This window comes from Mesoplodon mirus (assembly GCF_964341445.2).
Source record: "Mesoplodon mirus genome assembly, chromosome: 2".
NCBI classification, from domain to species: domain Eukaryota; kingdom Metazoa; phylum Chordata; class Mammalia; order Artiodactyla; family Ziphiidae; genus Mesoplodon; species Mesoplodon mirus.
Genome location: NC_138977.1, coordinates 44,897,302 through 44,918,030, shown reverse-complemented (window position 1 = coordinate 44,918,030; position 20,729 = coordinate 44,897,302). Strand labels below are relative to the sequence as shown.

Here is a 20,729-nt window from a genome sequence, read left to right as displayed (position 1 = left end):
AACAACAACAAAAAACTAAGGATTTAACTAAAGAACACTTTTCATAATGAACAGCTTTTCTAATTATTTTAGCTTTTCTATTTCTTTGGGAAAACAATTTAATTAAATCTTGAATACAACGTTTTATTGACTAACATTAAAGTCTGACAGTAATCATAATAGTTGTCCCATACTTTTTGACCTGAACCAAATTGCACAATGCTCCAACGTTAGATATACATAGCAAAATATACATAAAGAGGTGTTAAACCTAGTTTTACTTATCTGAGAACCGGGGTTTAGAATTTGGAAAAACCATATCTAAATCTACAAGTCTCCATTAAAAAGAGAGAAATAAAACAGAAAAGCCTTAGTAACTAAACTCTGTCTGGGATAAAACTTGATAAGCCACAAAGAAAAGCTCCATCCAGGAAAGGGTTCCTAGGTGCCAGCATCTTAATTATGAAAGAATTTAAAAGGAAAGGCCAATGCAGACTCACGCTGATCCAAAACAGATAGTATTAAACAACAGAGCTAATCCTTAACTTTTTGACATGAATAAATGCCTAAGGAGAGTACCCACTCTACTCATACAAATGACTGCCAATAAGGTGGTGCTTTGTGCTGAGTGGAAAAGGTTTGAAGGGAAGGGGTGTCAGCTTTAAAACAGTTCCTAAAATAGTTGCTTAAAAGGATAAAGAAAAAGAGAACTTACAAAGGCTTTGAGTCACGCTTGGTTCCAGGAAAAGGATACTTTGGCTCTACGTGAAAGCAAAAACCAGTCATTGTAAAATACAGATACCCAGATTTTGTCAGCAAAAGGAAGAGTATTGTCCATTATTTCCCACAAAGGCAGGAGAGCCTTTAACTTGGATTCCTACTTTTTCTTGGCAGGTAGATATTCTGCAAAAGCAACAAAGCAAACTAAATATAAAAGTCTTCTGAAATTCAACCCCACAGTCAAAATGCCAAATTCACAAACTCATCAAAGGTCACAGAGGAACAAATTTCCTGTTTTTTTACTTAAACTCGCTGCCTTCCTCCTGAGCTAACCAATACAGAATTTCCTTCTTCTTGTTTTGAGGCTGATAAAATGAGGACAGCATACTTACAACATACTAGGAACAATAGGCAGTTACCCAGAATCACAGAATCAAGGAATAAAATTTGATATCATTTTCTAAAACCCAGTTGCACATAATGCATGTCTGTTATTTCTCCATTTGAGAAGAGTGAATTGTTTTATTAACAATTTTTAAAAACTTTATTTTGAGGTTGTTTTACAAAAAGACTAAAAGAAAATGTAGGGGCTTCCCTGGTGGCGCAGTGGTTGAGAGTCCGCCTGCCAATGCCGGGGACACGGCTTCGCACCCCGGTCCGGGAAGATACCACATGCCACGGAGCGGCTGGGCCCGTGAGCCATGGCCGCTGAGCCTGCACGTCTGGAGCATGTGCTCCGCAACGGGAGAGGCCACAGCAGTGGGAGGCCCGTGTACCGCAAAAAAAAAAAAAAAAGAAAGAAAATGTAATGCTTTATAAACATTTATCAAAATTCCATTACCTTTAATTATTAGAACTATGTTCCTTGCCCTAAACACCTTATAGTCTAGGAAAGATAAGCAAAAGGTAAACAATGATTATATTGTAAACATTTGTGTATTTCCCATCTTTTTCTAAAATGTATTTAAAGTTGCTTTCCACAAAGAATATTTAACAGTGTTTACAAATAACTGTAGTTTAATGAAGAAATGTGTGTAAATTCAATAAAAGAGCTACTAAGAATAAAATTTGAATGGAGCAATAGTTCTTGACCAAGTTGATGATTAATCGTGCAATGTGCTACAAGTACTGTAATTTGTAAACTAATAATAGTAAAAATGACCTAAGTTTGTGTACAATTTATACACACAATATATACTATATGTGTATTAGTACTGCTAATCCTATCCTTTTACCAACATTCTACCAATGAGAGAAAAAGGAAGAGTTACAACTATTTCTCAAAGATATTATTAATATTGATGGATACACGTTGCATATGTGAATATCATCCTTCAGGTATGTTGCATGGTTTTACATAGTCCTCATCCTATTAAAATATGGCTGTCTCTCTTACCACTCTAATAAAAAATGTTCTTATTAAACATACATGGCTTCAAATTACTAAATTGATTTTCAATCCCCTTTTAAGTCAGTACTCATTCTGTATGGCTTCTCTGGTTTTAAAAACTGAGGGCCACCCTCTTTTCTTGAAACTTTCCCTCCTTATCTTCTGAATCAGATTTTAAGTAGGCTGAAGGAAGATAGAGTTTATAAATGGGGGAGAGAAGAAAACATGTATTGAATGCCCAGTCTGTGTCCAGATACTGTGCTAGACTATTTGCATGCATTATATATTTAATTTTGCTAAAAATATAAACTATTATTAATTGCTATTTTACCAATGAGGAAGCTGAAGTACAGAGAAGGTGTGAAACATCCAACACCTCACAGCTAATAAGTGACTGGATCAGAATTTAAACATAGGTAAATCCAACTACAAAATCCAAGCTGCTTCTACTAAACCATAACAAGTTTAATTTTAGACATTTCTAGAAGAAAATGAAGAATAATCATCTTGTAATTCTGGAGTGGAAAAAGCTTAAAGCAAGGTAAAGACCATACAAAAAAAAAGAATGACAGAATAAACTATATAAAAAAATTTTAATGTGTGTAAGGCAAAGAGCAAAGTCATAAAGTCAAAAGAGGAAAGTGTAACAAAAAGTCTCTGTAATATTTATAATAGACAATGAGGTAATGCTTCTAAAATACAAACAGCTTTTACAAATTGATAAGAAATAAATGTAAACATCTCAAGGAGAAAATTGGGGTTAAAGGTCATGATAAGGCAAATCACAAAAGAATAAATACAATGACTAAAAAAAGTGAAAAAAATGTTTAATCATCAAATAATAGAAAAAATTTAAAAATACATGACTATTATCAAAAGGCAAAGATTAATAATGTGAAAGGGTGTGGGGAAATAGACATCCACTGCACAACTGGTAGGGGTATAATTTTATATATCTCTAAAGGGCAACCTGACAAGATATCAAAATTTTGAATGTGTAATCATTTTAATCCAGCAAGTCCACTTCTAGAAACTTACCCTTTAAAACAGTGTGCAAAGGTGTATATATGAGTCTTTTCATTGCATTAGTGTTGATAATTGCAGAAAATAAGGAAATCAATTATTTGCCAATCAATAGCAGACTGAATTATATAGCACATCAATAAAATGGACTACAATTCAGTCATTAAAAAGCATGATAAACAGAAATGTAAAATGATGCAGCTGCTGTGGAAAAGTCTGTCAGTTGCTCAAAAAGTTAAACAGAGAACTATCAGATGATCCAGTAATTCTACTGCTAGGTATATACTCAGGAGAAGTGAAAATTTATGTCCACACAAAAACCGTTACATGAATATTCATAGCAGAATTATTTATAACAGCCATAAAGTGGAAACAACCCAAATGTTCATCAGCTATGAACAGATAACATATGGTATATCCATACAGTGGCATATTATTCAGCCATAAAAAGAAATGAAGTAGTGTTTCTTGCTTCAACATGGCATAATCTCGAAAACATGCTAAGTGAAAGAAGCCAGACACAAAAGGTCACACACTGTGTGTTTCCATTTATATTAAATGCTTAGAATAGGCAAATTCATAGAGACAGAAAGTAGATTGGTAGTTGCCAGATGAAGGAATGGGCAAACTGGAACTGCTAATAGGTATGAGATTTCTTTGAGGTTGATGGAAATGTTCTGGAATTAGATAGTAGTGGTGGTTCACAACACAGTGAAAACACTAAAACCACTGAAGGGTACACTTTAAAATGGCAAATTTTGTGTTATGTGATATACATCTCAATTTTTTTTAAGCCATAAATTTTTTAAAGCATGAAACATATCCAGTGATAGAAAAAACGCCAATAATATGTTGTTAAATCAAAAAGCAAGTTTAAAAAACGGTGCATAGGGCTTCCCTTGTGGCGCAGTGGTTGAGAGTCTGCCTGCCGATGCAGGGGACGTGGGTTTGTGCCCCGGTCCGGGAAGATCCCACATGCCGCGGAGCGGCTAGGCCCGTGAGCCATGGCCGCTGAGCCTTGCATCCGGAGCCCGTGTTCCTCAACGGGAGAGGCCACAACAGTGAGAGGCCCGCGTACCGCAAAAAAAAAAAAAAAAAAAAAAAACAGTGCATATAGTATGATTCTATTTATGTATGTTTATGTAGTTATATAAGTTCATCTTGCCCAGAAACAGATAATGGTACTATATATAGAGTATATACGACTAACAGTCTTGATCTCCATGAGATAGGATAACCAGAAAATTATGCTCTTTAAGCATCATTTTTTTTACACAAAGAGCACATAATTATTTCCAAAGCAGACATGAAAAAATATTACCATCTGCAAAGAAAAGGAGAATAATATGACAAAAATACGCATAGTAGACAGAAACCAGGAGACAATACAGCAAAGATTATTAACCTAAGGTCCATAAACCTCAAGGAATCTATAAATTTGTAAAGGAAAAAAAATTATATCCCTAGTTCCACTAACCTCTGATTAAAATTTAGTATCTCTTTCAATTAGACGTAGACAACCTACCATAATAATATTAGCAGCACCTGTGCTTTTTGTCACTAACAAGTTGTATTTCACATCACATTACAGTTGTTACAGATACCTCAAAATATCATCTACATATATATTACTTTAAAATTATGGTAGTTATTATAGACTCACTGCTAGATCTTGTTCTCTAAGTGCATTAATAAAAGGGTATATATATATTAATCTTTACAAATTGTTTACATGTATTTCAAAATAACACATTCCTTTTTAATCTTATTTATTTCATTCACTAAAAATCATTATTCCAAAAAGGCTCCACAGACTTCTCCAGACTGCCAAAGAGTCCATACAATCAAACATCCACCCATATCCAAACATAACATCCATGCATTAGAGGGAGGAAGGGAAAACCAATCCTGAGGGTATTCAGGCATAAAGTAAGTAGTGCCTAAATTCAGGCAAAAATAGAAATAATTCCAATTTTAATCAATTTGTCTAATACAAAATTCATAATTTGCTTCCCCAAATTATATCCTCCTTCTGATTTTTCAGTTATCTTTGACTTCTTCCTTCATATTCAACCACAGATGTCACTTAAAAGCTTTCTTTTCTATCCCAATTGACACATCTCTCTCCTGACTTACCACTTCATATTTTAATTTTAATTATTTAAGAAAGAGACTCCCTCCTCCCACACTGATCTCCACAACTGATTCTGCATACCTCAACCAGATTAAACTTAATTATTTCCAAACTGCCACCAGCCTCTCAAAATCACTCAATGCTCCCAAAGTCTTTAATAGTAGTATTGATAATTACTTGATTCTAGAGCCATATCTGAAATAACTATTAATAACTATTAATCAAAACAATTATACAGCCATGTCCCATAAAATATCATCTAGACAATATTATGACATAAAATTCAGGTATTACTAAGAGAACCCCAATTTACAGATGTAAAAAAAACACTTGGTGCTCTAGAATTAAACCTAGAATAAGACAAATTCCTCATTCAAACCCCTCCATAATAATCATGCTCCAATTTGCCTTATCAGCTCCTTGTTCCCACTGAAGCTCTGGAAGTTAACCAGATATTAATGTCCCACTCCTCCTTGAATCTGGACTCATACCTTTTATTTTTCTTTTCAAAACATCTTTATTGGGGTATAATTACTTTACAATGGTGTGTTAGTTTCTGCTTTATAACAAAGTGAATCAGCTATACATATACATATATCCCCATATCTCCTCCCTCTTGCGTCTCCCTCCCACCCTCCCTATCCTACCCCTCGAGGTGGTCACAAAGCACTGTGTTGATCTCCCCATGCTATGCAGCTGCTTCCCGCTAGCTAGCTACTTTACATTTGCTAGTGTATATATGTCCATGCCACTCTCTCACGTCGTCCCAGCTTACCCTTCCTGCTCCCCGTGTCCTCAAGTCCATTCTCTACATCAGTGTCTTTATTCCTGTCCTGCCCTTAGGTTCATCAGAAGCTCTTTTTTTTTTTTTTTTTTTTTAGATTCCACATATATGTGTTAGCATACGGTATTTTTCTCTTTCTAACTTACTTCACTCGGTATGGCAGACTCTAGGTCCATCCACCTCACTACAAATAACTCAATTTCATTTCTTTTTATGGCTGAGTAATATTCCACTGTATATATGTGCCACATCTTCTTTATCCATTCATCTGTCAATGGACATTTAGGTTGCTTCCATGTCCTGGCTACTGTAAATACAGCTGCAATGAACATTGGGGTACATGACTCTTTTTGAATTATGGTTATCTCAGGGTATATGCCCAGTAGTAGGATTGCTGGGTCGTATAGTAGTTCTACTTTTAGTTTTTTAAGGAAACTCCATACTGTTCTCCATAGTGGCTGTATCAATTTACATTCCCACCAAAGGTGCAACAGGGTTCCCTTTTCTCCACACCCTCTCCAGCATTTGTTTGTAGATTTTTGATGATGGCCATTCTCACTGGTGTGAGATGATACCTCACTGTAGTTTTGATTTGCATTTCTCTAATGATTAGTGATGTTGAGCATCCTTTCATGTGTTTGGTGGCAATCGGTATATCTTCTTTGGGGAAATGTCTATTTAGGTCTTCTGCCCACTTTTTTTTTTAAGCATCTTTACTGGAGTACAACTGCTTCACAATGGTGTGTTAGTTTCTGATTTATAACAAAGTGAATCAGCTATACATATACATATATCCCCGTATCTCCTCCCTCTTGCATCTCCCTCCCACCCTCCCTATCCCACCCCTCTAGGTGGTCACAAAACACTGAGCTGATCTCCCTGTGCTATGCGGCTGCTTCCCACTAGCTATCTATCTTACATTTGGTAGTATATATAAGTCCATGCCACTCTCTCACTTCGTCCCAGCTTACCCGTCCCCCTCCCCCTCCCTGTGTCCTAAAGCCCATTCTCTACTTCTGCGTCTTTATTCCTGTCCTTTCTGCCTATTTTTGGATTGGGTTGTTTGTTTCTTTGATATTGAGCTGCATGAGCTGCTTATAAATTTTAGAGATTAATCCTTTGTCAGTTGCTTCAGTTGCAAATACTTTCTCCCATTCTGAGGGTTGTCTTTTCATCTTGTTTACGGTTTCCTTTGCTGTGCAAAAGCTTTCAAGTTTCATTAGGTCCCATTTGTTTATTTTTGTTTTTATTTCCATTTCTCTAGGAGGTGGGTCCAAAAGGATCTTGCTGTGAGTTATGTCATAGAGTGTTCTGCCTATGTTTTCCTCTAAGAGTTCTATAGTATCTGGCCTTACATTTAGGTATTTAATCCATTTTGAGTTTATTTTTGTATATGGTATTAGGGAGTGTTCTAATTTCATTCTTTTACATGTAGCTGTCCAGTTTTCCCAGCACCACTTATTGAAGAGGCTGTCTTTTTTCCATTGTATATTCTTGCCTCCTTTATCAAAAATAAGGTGACCATATGTGCATGGGTTTATCTCTGGGCTTTCTATCCTTTTCTACTGATCTATATTTCTGTTTTTGTGCCAGTACCATACTGTCTTGATTACTGTAGTTTTGTAGTACAGTCTGAAGCCCAGGAGCCTGATTCCTCCAGCTCCGTTTTTCTTTCTCAAGATTGCTTTGGCTATTCGGGATCTTTTGTGTTTCCATACAAATTGTGAAATTTTTTTGTTCTAGTTCTATGAAAAATGCCATTGGCAGTTTGACCAGGATTGCACTGAATCTGTAGATTGCTTTCAGTAGTATAGTCATTTCCACAATGTTGATTCTTCCAATCCAAGAACATGGTATATCTCTCCATCTGTTCGTTATCACCTTTAATTTCTTTCATCACTGTCTTATAGTTTTCTGCATACACACACGTCTTTTGTCTCTCTAGGTAGGTTTATTCGTAGGTATTATTCTTTTTGTTGCAATAGTAAATGGGAGTGTCTCCTTAATTTCTCTCTCAGATTTTTCATCATTAGTGTATAGGAATACAAGAGATTTCTGTGCATTAATTTTGTATCCTGCAACTTTACCAAATTCATTGATTAGCTCTAGTAGTTTTCTGGTAGCATCTTTAGGATTCTCTATGTATAGCATCATGTCATCTTCAAATAGTGACAGTTTTACTTCTCTTTTCCGATTTGGACTCCTTTTATTTCTTTTTCTTCTCTGATTGCTGTGGCTAAAACTTCCATAACTATGTTGAATAATAATGGTGAGAGTGGACAAGCTTATCTTGTTCCTGATCTTAGAGGAAATGGTTTCAGTTTTTCACCACTGAGAACCATGGGGGCTGTGGGTTTGTCATATATGGCCTTTATTATGTTGAGGAAAGTTCCCTCTATACCTACTTACTAGAGGACTTTTATCATAAATGGATGTTGAAGTTTGTCAGAAGCTTTTTCTGCATCTATCGAGATGATCATATGGTTTTTCTCCTTCAGTTTGTTAATATGGTGTATCATGACTGATTTGAGTATACTGAAGAATCCTTGCATTCCTGGGATAAACCCCACTTGATCATGGTGTAGATCCTTTTAATGTGCTATTGGATTCTGTTTGCTAGTATTTTGTTGAGGATTTTTGCATCTATGTTAATCAGTGATATTGGCCTGTAGTTTTCTTTCTTTGTGACATCTTTGTCTGGTTTTGGTATCAGGGTGATGGTGGCCTCGTAGAATTAGTTGAGGAGTGTTCCTCCCTCTACTATATTTTGGAAGAGTTTGAGAAGGATAGGTGTTAGCTCTTCTCTAAAAGTTTGATAGAATTTGCCTGTGAAGCCATCTGGTCCTGGGCTTTTGTTTGTTGGAAGATTTTTAATCACAGTCTCAATTTCAGTGCTTGTGATTGGTCTGTTTATATTTTCTATTTCTTCCTGGTTCAGTCTCGGAAGGTTGTGCTTTTCTAAGAATTTGTCCATTTCTTCCAGGTTGGCCATTTTATTGGCATATAGTTGTTTGTAGTAATCTCTCATGATCCTTTGTATTTCTGCAGCGTTAGTTTTTATTTCTCCTTTTTCATTTCTAGTTCTATTGATTTGGACTCATACCTTTCTGCTACTACATATCTGCTGATGTAATTTCTACCATCTGCAATGCCATTTGATTCATTCATTCATTTAATAAACAGTTACTAAGCCCCTAAAATATACTAAACATTTAGTATATCTCTGCCCTTAAAAATCTCAGTCTAACAAGAAAGCAGAGACATGAACCAGGTAAACACAATACAGCCTGGTAAATGTCATAAAAGTAAATGCCATAAAAGGGGAATGCACAGGATGCTAGGGGAACGCAGAGAAAAAGCATAAAGCAAAGCCTGGAAGTGTGAGGCAAGGTTTCCTGGAGTAGGGAGAGTCTAAGGTGAGTTATTAAGAAAGTCAAGAAAGTCAGTGATGTCGTAGAGTATAAGGTATTATAGGCATGTATAAAGCACACACTACGCTATATATAAGTCACTCAGTTGGCTAGGTTAGAGAATATGTTTGAAAGAGGAGGAGTAATAAATGATAAAGCTGGAAAGGTACAAGAGGCCAATAACATGATGGACATTACATATAATGCTATGAAAGCTCCGTTTTATTCTAAAAGCAATAAGCAGCAGCCGGGTACACTGGGAAGTATACAAGTTGAGGAATTCCCATAACCTAAATCTGAATTCAATCTCTTGTGTCATTTACTTGCTATGTGACTTTCATCAAATTCGCCTCTCTAAGCTTCAGTTTCCTCAACTATAAAATAGGAATTAATAATATCAATTTTGCCAGGATTCTAACAATAAGTTAATTCATGTAAATCTCCTAGCACAGGGGTCAGCAAACTATATCTTGGTTTGCCAGCAATGAATGGTTTTACATCTTTTAAGGATTGTTTATTTAACAAACAACAACAACGATATAGAACAGAAATCTTACATGACCCACAAAGCCAAAACATTTACTATACGGCCCTTTACATGAAAATCTTACCAACTCCTACCCTTAAGCACATAATAGGCAACCAAAAAACAGTAACATTATTAAGGATTTTAAGTAGGGAATTTAAGCAATATTGAAAGAATTTTAAAAGGATTTCTCTGGTGACAATGCCTACAAAGAAAAAGAAGTTAAAGCAGGAATAATGGATGTTGGGAAACAAGCAAGGAGAATGCTGCAGTAATCCATTAACTTTTCCTTTCCTCCTCCTAACTATAAAGGTGAGATCAACTTCCACCTCCTCTCTTTATCCCTGTAGGCTACAACCCCATATGTACTCTGCTATATGGTACAGCACTTAATGTTCTTTGTCACTTAGCATATTCTGCCTTCACTTGCTTGCTATTTATCCAGGCTTAAATCCCCTATAAGTGTAAGTAGTATAAGAGTAAATATTTTGGAGTCAAACAGATCTTGTTTTAAATATTAGTTTGATCAATATTTAAGATTTGTTATTTAACTTGTATGGCTCCTAACAATAAGAAACAGTAACAGCTAACATATATTGCGTTTTTTAGTTTTGTTTTGCTTTTTTACTTCAGACATGCCACATACTGTTTTAAGCACTTTACAGGCATTACTTCATTTAACCCTCGCAACAACCCTGTAGGATAAGGATTAGTAATTACTATCTCCCTATTACAGATGAGGAAACTGAAGCATGGAAAAGTTAAATGAGTTTCCCAAGAGCTAGAAAGTGAAGGATCAAAGACTCACATTCTTAACCAGCTAGAAAATGAGAATCACACTGTCTAATTCACAGGACTTTTCTGAACACTAATTTTGATTACATATTTATAAAAGGGAAGGTGATGGCTTTCACAGTCCTTAGTACTCAGTAGTCTGATAAATATTAGTTCCACTTCCGGGTATAAAAGACTATATTCTGAACTTCTTTTTATTCCCCAGAACCCTGAATTTAACAGTTTATAGCCAGTAGAAGCTTAATAAATATTTATTAATAGGTTAGATATACTTTGGGTGATTCAAATTCTTATTATTTCAAGGTTATCATTCTGTACATAATTCACAATATATTATTTCATGAATTTATATGTAGATTTTGCAGCAGATTGCACTACATATGAACTATAGCAGAACATACCTTGTCAGTTTTTTGGTTTTGTTTAAATATAAACATTATGATCAAAGAGCTATGGATATATATGTAAAGATCCCAGCAAAGTCTGTGTATAGAAAGACATTAAGGTTGGTATATCCTAAATTTAGTTCTATTCTCTTATCAGTATTTGTAACTGGTATTATATAACTCTGAACTATTTTACTCATTTAGGGAATCTAAGTAATTTGGGGAGAGAAAAGTAAAAAGATTCTAAACTATAAGATTACAGAGAGAGGTTCTCTCTGCAAAAGATGACTATTAAGAAAGATAAAGTGTTGTAACTTCTATTTTGTGTCACCAATTTCTATTGTTAATAAAGGAAAATATGAAAGACCACAATTACCAGGCATCTGTCTATTCAGCATGAATGATGAGTCTCTCACACAGCAAAGTGAACTACTTATTTCTTCAAAAAATTAGAAATAAATTTTTATCTATAATGAGATTTTAAAGTAGGCTGAAAAAAATTAATGAAAAGTAATAATCCTGCTACAAAAGAGGATACAAAACAAAATTCTGTTACTACTTATCAATTTTTGCCTTGTGAACAGAAAGATTCTTGGCTAAACCCAAAGTATTTGATTTCTGAGACATAACATGAAACACAGAAATATTTTTTTTTAACATTACCTAATCATGGGGCTTCCCTGGTATCGCAGTGGTTAAGAATCCGCCTGCCAATGCAGGGGATACGAGTTTGAGCCCTGGTCCCGGAAGATCCCACATGCCGCGGAGCAACTAAGCCTGTGCGCCACAACTACTGAGCCTGCACTCTAGAGCCCGTGAGCCACAACTACTGAAGCCCGCACACCTAGAGCCCGTGCTCCCCAACAAGAGAAGCCACCGCAGTGATAAGCCCGTGCACCGCAATGAAGAGTAGCTCCTACTCGCCGCAACTAGAGAAAGCCCACACACAGCAACAGACCCAACTCTGTCAAAAATAAATGATTAATTTTTTTTAAATTACCTAATCAGAATGCAGTTGCATGCAATTGTGTAATTAAAATTTCAAAAAGTAAATGAAGGATAATCACCACATCAAGTGCATCATAAACTTACCTTGCAGAGCAAAATTTCCTAAGAAATCTATTAAACTTTTTAGAAAACTATGCAGAAAACTTACAAAAGCAAAACCATTGATGCTGAAATGTTTTGGGAAAAAGGTCAGGTGACAGCCAGGTTCAAAGTAAACATGGAATTCTTCATTAACCATACACTTTTTATCACAGAGGTTTGTTCCCTTCTTGTTAACTCTATGTTTAGTACTTCATTTATGATTTAGTTTCTCTCTGCTTCCTCTGTCCCCCTCCAACCTAGCTATCAAACTAAAAAAAAAAAAAAAAAAAATTCTCCACACTGTTTTTAATTAATGTGTTTCAAAAGAAACAATATTCTCCACTGATCAAAAAACCCGAATTATTCAGAAAATTTTCAGTAAAGGATTAAGGGCCCTCCAAATGTGTATAGGGATTAATGGGAAGACAATTAGAGATCATGAAAGGGGTAGGGAAGAGAGAAAAGAAGGGAGAGGGAAAAAGAGGTGGGGGGAAAGCTAGCCCCTCTTTCTCAAACAAGTTAAGCATCATTATCTGCCACGTATCACTGGACTTAGCATCTTCACTTTTCTAATTCATATTTCATACTTCCCTCAAAACTCAACCTTAACACCCTTTCATGATAAAAACACTCAACAAACTAGGAACAGAAGGGAACTTCCTCAACCTGATAAACAGCATCTATGAAAACCCCATTAGCTAATAACATAGTTAATAGTGGAAGACTGAATGCTTCCCCCCACCAAGATCAGGAACAAGACAAGAATATCTGCTCTTGACACTGCTTTTCAACAATGTTTAGCCAGGGCAATTAGGCAAGAAAATGAAATAAAATGCATCCAGATTGGAAAAGAAGAAAAACTATACTTATTTACAGGTGACATGATCCTTGTTATACAGAAAAGCAGATGGAATTCATTTAAAAAACTATTAGAACTAATAAACAAGTTCAGCAAGGTTGCAAAATACGAGCTTCCCTGGTGGCACAGTGGTTGAGAGTCCGCCTGCCGATGCGGGGGACGCGGGTTCGTGCCCCGGTCGGGAGGATCTCGCGTGTTGCGGGGCAGCTGGGCCTGTGGGCCATGGCCGCTGGGCCTACGCGTCCAGAGCCTGTGCTCCGCGGCGGGAGAAGCCGCGGCAGCTGGAGGCCCGCATGCCACAAAAAAAAAAAAAAAAAAAAAAGGTTGCAGAATACAAGATCAATACATGAAAGTCAGTTGTATTCTTTTCATACTTGCAATGGGCAGCCCAAAAATGAAATTAAGAAAACAGTTCTATTTACAACAGCATAAAAGAATATAATATTTAAGAGTAAATGCAACAAAAAAAAGTGTAAAACTTTGAAGACTACAAAACACTGTCAAAAGAAATTAAAAATCTAAATATATGGGAAGATCCCACGTTCATAAATAGGAAAACTCATTTAATACTGTCAAGATGGCGACGCTCCCCAAATTATCTACAGACAACACAATTCCTATCAAAATTCTAGCTGGCTTCTTTGCAGAAATTGATAAGCTAATCCTAAAATTCATATGGAAATACAAGTAGATCAGTGATTACCTATAATTAGGGGTATGGAAGAATGAGTGATAACTCAAAAGAATACAGGATTTATATTTCAGGTGACTAAAATGTTCTATAAATTTTGGTGAAGGCTGCACAAATTGAATATACTAAACACTACTGAGATATTTTTTAAATGGGCTACTTCTATAAGTGAATTATATCTCAAAAAAGCTGTTACCAAAACAAATCTCTCAACTTTGAGTAGTCCCTGGCCCACCCACCATTCCACTTTACGTTACTCCCTCTCAGAATGTCTGTAAACAGTTTATATTGTAGTGACTCGCACTTGTTCATTTATTGTTTTGAAATAACTAAATTATATGCTTTATTTCCCTTATTCATAAGCTATAAGCTTCACAAGGGTCTCTTCTACTTCTTTCTTTTTAGAACGAAGTATAATAATGGGTACAGAATAGGCTCTCAAATAGGGTTTTTAATTTTCAAAATGCAAAACGTTAGAAATACTTAACATGGAGAAGTTAGCCAGACTACTCAAAAATCTTCCTTTTGGAGAATACAGACATATATAAAACTCCCCAGATTCCTAACCAAACTGTTCAGAATAAAGACAAATAAAAGTATACCCAGAGCTGAGGTTTCACATTACAATAATCCTAGGCAGTAAAAGAGTAAGTTGCAATTCAATTAAAATTGAAGTCCATAAATAAAATTAATGTATTATGGTTCAGTATTAGTACAGGTGGTCAAAGAAAGTTGTAGTATTTTCATCATGAAACATGAACACAAGTTAATAATTGAGCCTTTGTTGTTTACCTGATGATTTTATTGTTCTTTCTGGGTTAAGCCTCACAAATATTAATTATAATGACTTTAGAATTACAAAAAACAGCAACAGAAAACACTAAAACACAGTCAGGTCCATCTAAATGATATTTTAAAACAATAATAATAATAATGCTCTATCCCAAAAGAAAAAAGAAAATTTAAAAATATGTTTCCCATGAAACTATACCTCAGAAACTGAAATTCAAAGTCAACTGATTTCAAAGTACAAAGAGAAATAACTTAAACAGCCAGAACCCAGTAGACCACAACGGCAATCAATAACTAGATAGCAAAGGAGAGACCCACTAAAGGTTATAAAATCCAATGGTAATGGTCTTTGTAAAATCTGTATCTTTAAATAGCTGCTGACGTTTACTTGTCATTCAAACCCACCTTGGAAGAAAAGTCCTTCTTCTCCTCCTGTGGCTCTTACTCCTTCCCTTCTCTTCCCACTACTCCCCACCCCTTCACACAATTTTACGCTTTGAAGATGGAAAGCAATTTTTAGTATTATAATTTACCTTTCGGACATAATTTCACAAATATATGCTACCATCTAAAATAACATCATGAAATGCCCCAAGCTGCCCACCTCCCAGGGACTACATTCCCGTCCCCCTTGCATTCAAATAAGGCTCTGTGACAAATTATCACCAATGAAATGTGGGCAGATGTTTGTCTTTGGGGTTTAAGAAATGTCCTGTGGGTAACAGGCAGGGCTCCAAGGCTCCAGGGAATGGTGGAGACATAAGATGTAGGGCATCTGGGTTCCTCAACTACCACATGGAGGTAAGCCACAAGCCTGCTAACGAGGAGCACCTGCACTGGACTGTTATGTGAGCAAAATACAAACTTACATGTGTTAAGCCACTGAAATTTTGGAGTATATTTATTACCCTAATTAGCATTACCCAAAGTAAAACATGCATAAATCTTAAGTATTTCAATTCCCCCTAATTAAAGACATTTATAAGGGATATTTTGGAAAGATTGTTTAAAAGGCCACTTAAGTAACATTAAATTTTAAAACCTAAACAATTTTCCACCTTGATTTTACTGCAAGAGGAGTCCACTGTTAGCAATAAATTTCACTGTTCACATATTTTAACATATTGTTTCAGTATCACCTGTTTTCATGATTATTACAGAAAAATGTCTTCCTCAATTCTCCCAATTAAAAAAAAGTTACAAAGTGTTTTAAAATACCATAATTCATAATGTCTAATGAAAATTACCTAGTTAAGGGCAAATTTCACTTCCATTTTATTGTTTTTAAAGTATTAAAAATTATCACATAGTTTTTAAGTTAAGAATTCTTCCTTTCAATATAACCATATGGCAGATAATTCTGTTCACTGTAAATGCACATACACCCATAACAGATACACTTTAACAAAACCATGACATTTTGCATTCTAATAAAGTTCTCCCTCCTATCCTTCACAAAAATACTTCAAAAATGTGTTGAGGGCTTCCCTGGTAGCGCAGTGGTTGAGAGTCCGCCTGCCGATGCAGGGGACACGGGTTCGTGCCCTGGCCCGGGAAGATCCCACATGCCGCGGAGCGACTGGGCCCGTGAGCCCTGAGCCTGCGCGTCCGGAGCCTGTACTCCGCAACGGGAGAGGGCCGCGAATCGCAACAACAACAATAAAAAAATGTGTTGAAATTTTAGTGCTTTACTAGGTTTTTTTTTGTTAAGCTTAACATTGCTGATATAATAATGATATAAGGCCTAAGGAAACCTGGTGTTAGTAAACAGAGACATTACAAACTTAAACAATGAAACTCCTCCCACATCATCTTCACCCTGCCGTCACCAAAAAAAAAAAAGGAGAAAAAAGAAAAAAAAGGAAAAACGCTTTATTTAACCTTTCTGTTGTCTTTACCTTAAACTCCACACCATTATTTTTTCCAGCACAATACAATTAAAATTAAATGAACAGCCCACTTACCACTCCACACAGAATAATAAAAATGGAAAATTACTGAAAGTTGATAGACGATTTTTGCTTCCACTCAGGAAAATATTCCAAAAGTTTTTGTTTTCTCCAGAATCAGTCAACATGAACTAAAACAATTACATAGCAATTCTGTGGCACTTATACTTTGTGGATCTATATGAATAAACTCTAGGTCCTTGATCCTTTTTGATGTTTGATTGTATTGGAACATATATGTGCTATACATAGCTTAAACAATTTTTTCCAGGGCTACATAGCAAGAACTCACAAAAACAGTAATGAAACTGAAAGATGGCCTTTTCGAAAATATGAAAACAAATCAAGTATGACTAGATAGTCTCTATAAACTGGTACACTAGGCTATTTTAATGACAGTCAGTTCAAGGAAAAAGGACTTCTAAAATATTAACATTGTTTATATATACTTTATGCATATAAAAGGACTCAAATGTTCTGTTGTCTTGATTTTTAACTTAAGGTGACATAATATTTCTCTCAGTAATCCAGTAAGTATTTGAACTTATACATGTTTTTCAATGCCTACAGTCAGGGCTGCAAGAGGAAGAACTAGTATTTAACTAAGCAGCTACTATGTGCCAAACATATGTTTTTTCAATTTATCCTCAGGACAACCTTATCTCCTTGTTACCTATGAGAAAACAGACTTACAGACATTAGGTACCTTGCCTAAGGTAAAACAGCTAAGAAAAGTGGCACAGCCAGAGTTTTGAGGTCCCTAAAACAAGTCCTTTTTCCACTGAACATGTGTTGTTTTTCCAGTAGTGTTCATAGAAAACAGCTCTCCACCCCTGCTGCTCTTTTGCTCACTTCCCAGTGAACAGTAGGAAACATTTCTTTGTGAGACCAGGTTCAGAAAGGAGCAATCTCTGACCATTATGCAGCATGGCCTGCAAGGATGGAATCTGTATGACGACTTCATCCATAGGGTTTTAGCTAGATGAGCTAACTAGACGCAAATAGAGGGTGGAGTAGATAAAGTAAAGAGCAAATAATCATCCAAATACCATTTATAATTGGTTCTGAAATGCACTGTATGCCTACTGACAGCAGATTTACCTCTACAGTTGCGTCCTGCTTAAACTACTCTCAAAATAGCCTTCGAAGAGCACACACTTGGAGTAGACCATACAGGCTGCCTGATCTAGGTTTTGGATACTGTGAGGGAAAACTTGTTTGTACGTGACTATCTTGACTGACAACTAAGATAACTAGAAGCAATAAGGTAGTATCTCCTAAAATATAGTACTGTGCTTCCCATGTGTACAAACGGCTCAGCTAAACTCCCTGAACACAATTCATCTAAACAGCCTAAGCTGAAGAGCCGGCTGTGCTAAGGAGGATGACAGCTCCAGTAACTTCCTCTTCCTCACCTGCCTCCTCAGCTCGGCGTGTACACCCCTTTCCCCCTAGGAGGCAGGATAAAACAATTTCAAATGCACGAAATCTATCCAATCCTACCAACACCACAGGGCAGGGAAGCCAGCTTCCATTTCTTCCCCCGCCCCTCCGAGAAAAATTTTATCTTAAAAAAAATGCGTAAGTATTATCAACGAAAAAGTATTTGCAACGAAAAAAAAGCTGAAAATATGTACTCAGTCCCTCCACACAGCCTTAAGGAACGGATGAAAAGAAGGGATCTCGACACCGCGTCTTCTCGAGATTTACTGCTTTGATTCACTTTCCCTCGGGTCCCACCGCCGGCCAGGGGGTAGAGCTTGCGGTTGGAACGCCAAAATATGCCTTCGCCTCTCCTCAGGAGACGCGGGGGCGGCCAAGGCGACGACGATCGGTGCGTCCCGCCTCCGACCCTCACCTGCCCAGGCCCTAGGCAGCGCCCTGGGCCCGCGCGGGCCCGGCGCCCCGGGAGACGTTCGGGGAGGCTGGCGGGAGGCAGGCCGGCGGGCGGGCGGACGCCGAGGCGGTTAGGCCGCGCTGCAGGCCGGCGCGCTTCCTGCCGCGGCCCCGGGAACAGCGGCGCGGCCCCGACCCACAGCTCCCGAGCCCCGCTGCTGTGTGTGTGCGGAACACACACTCAACCTCTCCGGCCCCCGCGGAGCATCTCTCACCTGCGACGCTCCGGAGCCTCGGCCACAAAGGGGGAGGGACACACCACTCGGGGGTCCCGAACACACGGAACCCGCCCCCAGAGTCCGGGCCTGGGCGCGGGCCACCCCCCCCCCAAACACACACACACACACGCACGCACACCCCGGAACCTTCGCCGCTTCAGACAGAGACGCGGGTCATCCCCGCACCCGACACACACCCACTCGCTGTGGGTCCTCAGGCCGCCTCCCCGCCCGCCGAAGTCCCAACTCGCACACCCCCAGGCACATCTGTCCTTCTCCCACCTCATTTCCCCGGGGACGTGCTCCTCTTCCCAACACTCTCGATCCTACTCGGAGGCACAAAAACACTCTACCTCATTCTCTTCCTCTGGCCCAGAAGGAGCAACAGCAGCCATTTCCCCGCGGCAGGGGAAACACACACACAAACACGCGCGCGGGCGCGCGCACCAGGCCCCCACAGATGCTTCCCCTCCGGAGCTGCGGCCGCAGACGCAAACACAAACACCCACTGGCGGGCCTCGCTACCGCCCGCCCCGAAGGGAATCCGCGGCGGCGGCGGCGGGCAGGGCCCGGATCCCGGCTCGCGGGCGGGCGCGCAGGGCGCCCGGGCCTGGGGTCGCAGAGGGCCTGCGCCCCCTCCTCACCTGCATTCAGCGCGCCGGGGTCCGGGCGGCGGCGGCGGCGGCGGCGGCGGGGCGGCTGCTGCTGGTGCTGGTGCTGCGGCGGCGGGGGAGGCGGCGGCGGCGGTGGCGGCGGGGCTGAGGGCAGCAAAGACATGCAGGCAGCCCGCCGGGGGAAGAGGCACCGGCCGGAGGGGACGCGGGGCGGGCGGGCCGGGCCGGGCCGCCGAGGAAAGGCAGAGGCGGCGGCGAGGAGGGCGGCTGAGGGGAGCGAGAAGGAGAGGGGTGGGGGGCTGGGAGGGGGCCGCGCCGCCGGGCTTCGGGGACGGTGACCCTGGGCTCGCAGGAGAGGCCCCGCGGCCGCGGCCGCCGACGCGAAGGGCCCTGCTGGAGGAAGCTGCGCCCCCGCAGCCGCCGGAGCAGCGGCTATTACTCGGAGAGCCGCACAGAGCCTGGCCTTGGCCTTGGCCTCCTGGCGCCGGGGCTGCCGCCGCTGCGGGGGTTGCTGCTGCGCCTGCTGCTGTTGGAGCCGAGGCTGCTGCACAGAGACGCCAGCTTTCGGTGCCTCCGCTCTCGCTCACACACGTTCACACCCCCGAGGGCCGGGGGAGAGGCGTCCGCGCGTTATCGGTATTGAGATTAATAAGAAGGTGCAGAGAGTGCGAGAAGGAGGAGGGTTGATTGACGTGGAGGGGCTGGCGAGAGTCAGTCACTCCCAGGCGCGGAGGGGTGGGGTGAGGGGAAGGAGGCGGATCTCCAGCGCCGCGCCTTGGCCCCACCCCCGGGGCGCCGCGTTGGGTCGTGGTGCGCGTGCGCGCGCGGCTGCCAGCTCTTTTACCCATTTTCTCTTTTACCCTTGCTGTTTCCTTACTCGCTTTTCTTGGCTTGAGTGACGAGCAGAGCCGGAGAGGCTGGTAGGTTATCAAAAAGCCACAGCCGCAAAGCCATGGGGGGTGGCGGGAAGACACTGGTGATCCCGCCTCCCCCGGTGTTCGTGCCTGGACTTGGCGCTGTTTACTGCCCGCTCGCCGGAGGCGGCCTGACCGCGAAGCCCAGCGCTGGTCTGAGTGGCGAATGGGACGCCAGGTGAGGTGAAGGAAGTGACCTGAAGGAAGAAAATGTTTCCTGACACCTTCAGTGGTTTAATTTTTTTTTTTTTTAACGTGTAACTCCTGTAAGTTACATAGCGAGGGGTACATAAAAGAACCTGTGACGCTCTACGATAATCCCATCCTGTTTATTTTGTGAGTCTCCCCTCTCACAGTAGAAATACATTTGTTTGGCCGTGCCAGTTACAGAATGAAAACGGCAAAATGTAAACTAGGAATAGTAATGTTTACTTGGCGAATGTGGCCTTGACATCTGAAGTTTATGGGGTTTAATTTTGTTTTCGTGGGTCAGCTTCAGCTTTTACCACGAGCAGTCCAAAAACAAATTATACCAGCTCTAGAGGCAGAATAGTGCTGTT

At 39.7% G+C, this 20,729-nt stretch overlaps 1 protein-coding gene across 6 annotated transcripts in view; it reads right to left on the bottom strand.

The window, feature by feature from the left end:
- CNOT6L (CCR4-NOT transcription complex subunit 6 like) overlaps positions 1–20,457 on the bottom strand; it is a 124,620-nt gene extending 104,163 nt beyond the window's left edge. The window contains exon 1 of one of the 6 annotated variants that reach the window (XM_082632553.1): positions 20,133–20,457. In XM_082632553.1, the coding sequence (XP_082488679.1) occupies positions 20,133–20,209 (77 nt within the window). In that variant the 5' untranslated portion in view covers positions 20,210–20,457. Of the gene's footprint in view, positions 1–694; positions 717–18,638; positions 18,656–18,923; positions 19,080–19,285; positions 19,367–20,132 lie in introns of those variants that run through there. The other 5 variants (XM_082632552.1, XM_082632548.1, XM_082632547.1 and 2 more) reach the window with 5 other exon arrangements.
- Between the last annotated feature and the right edge of the window lie 272 nt (positions 20,458–20,729).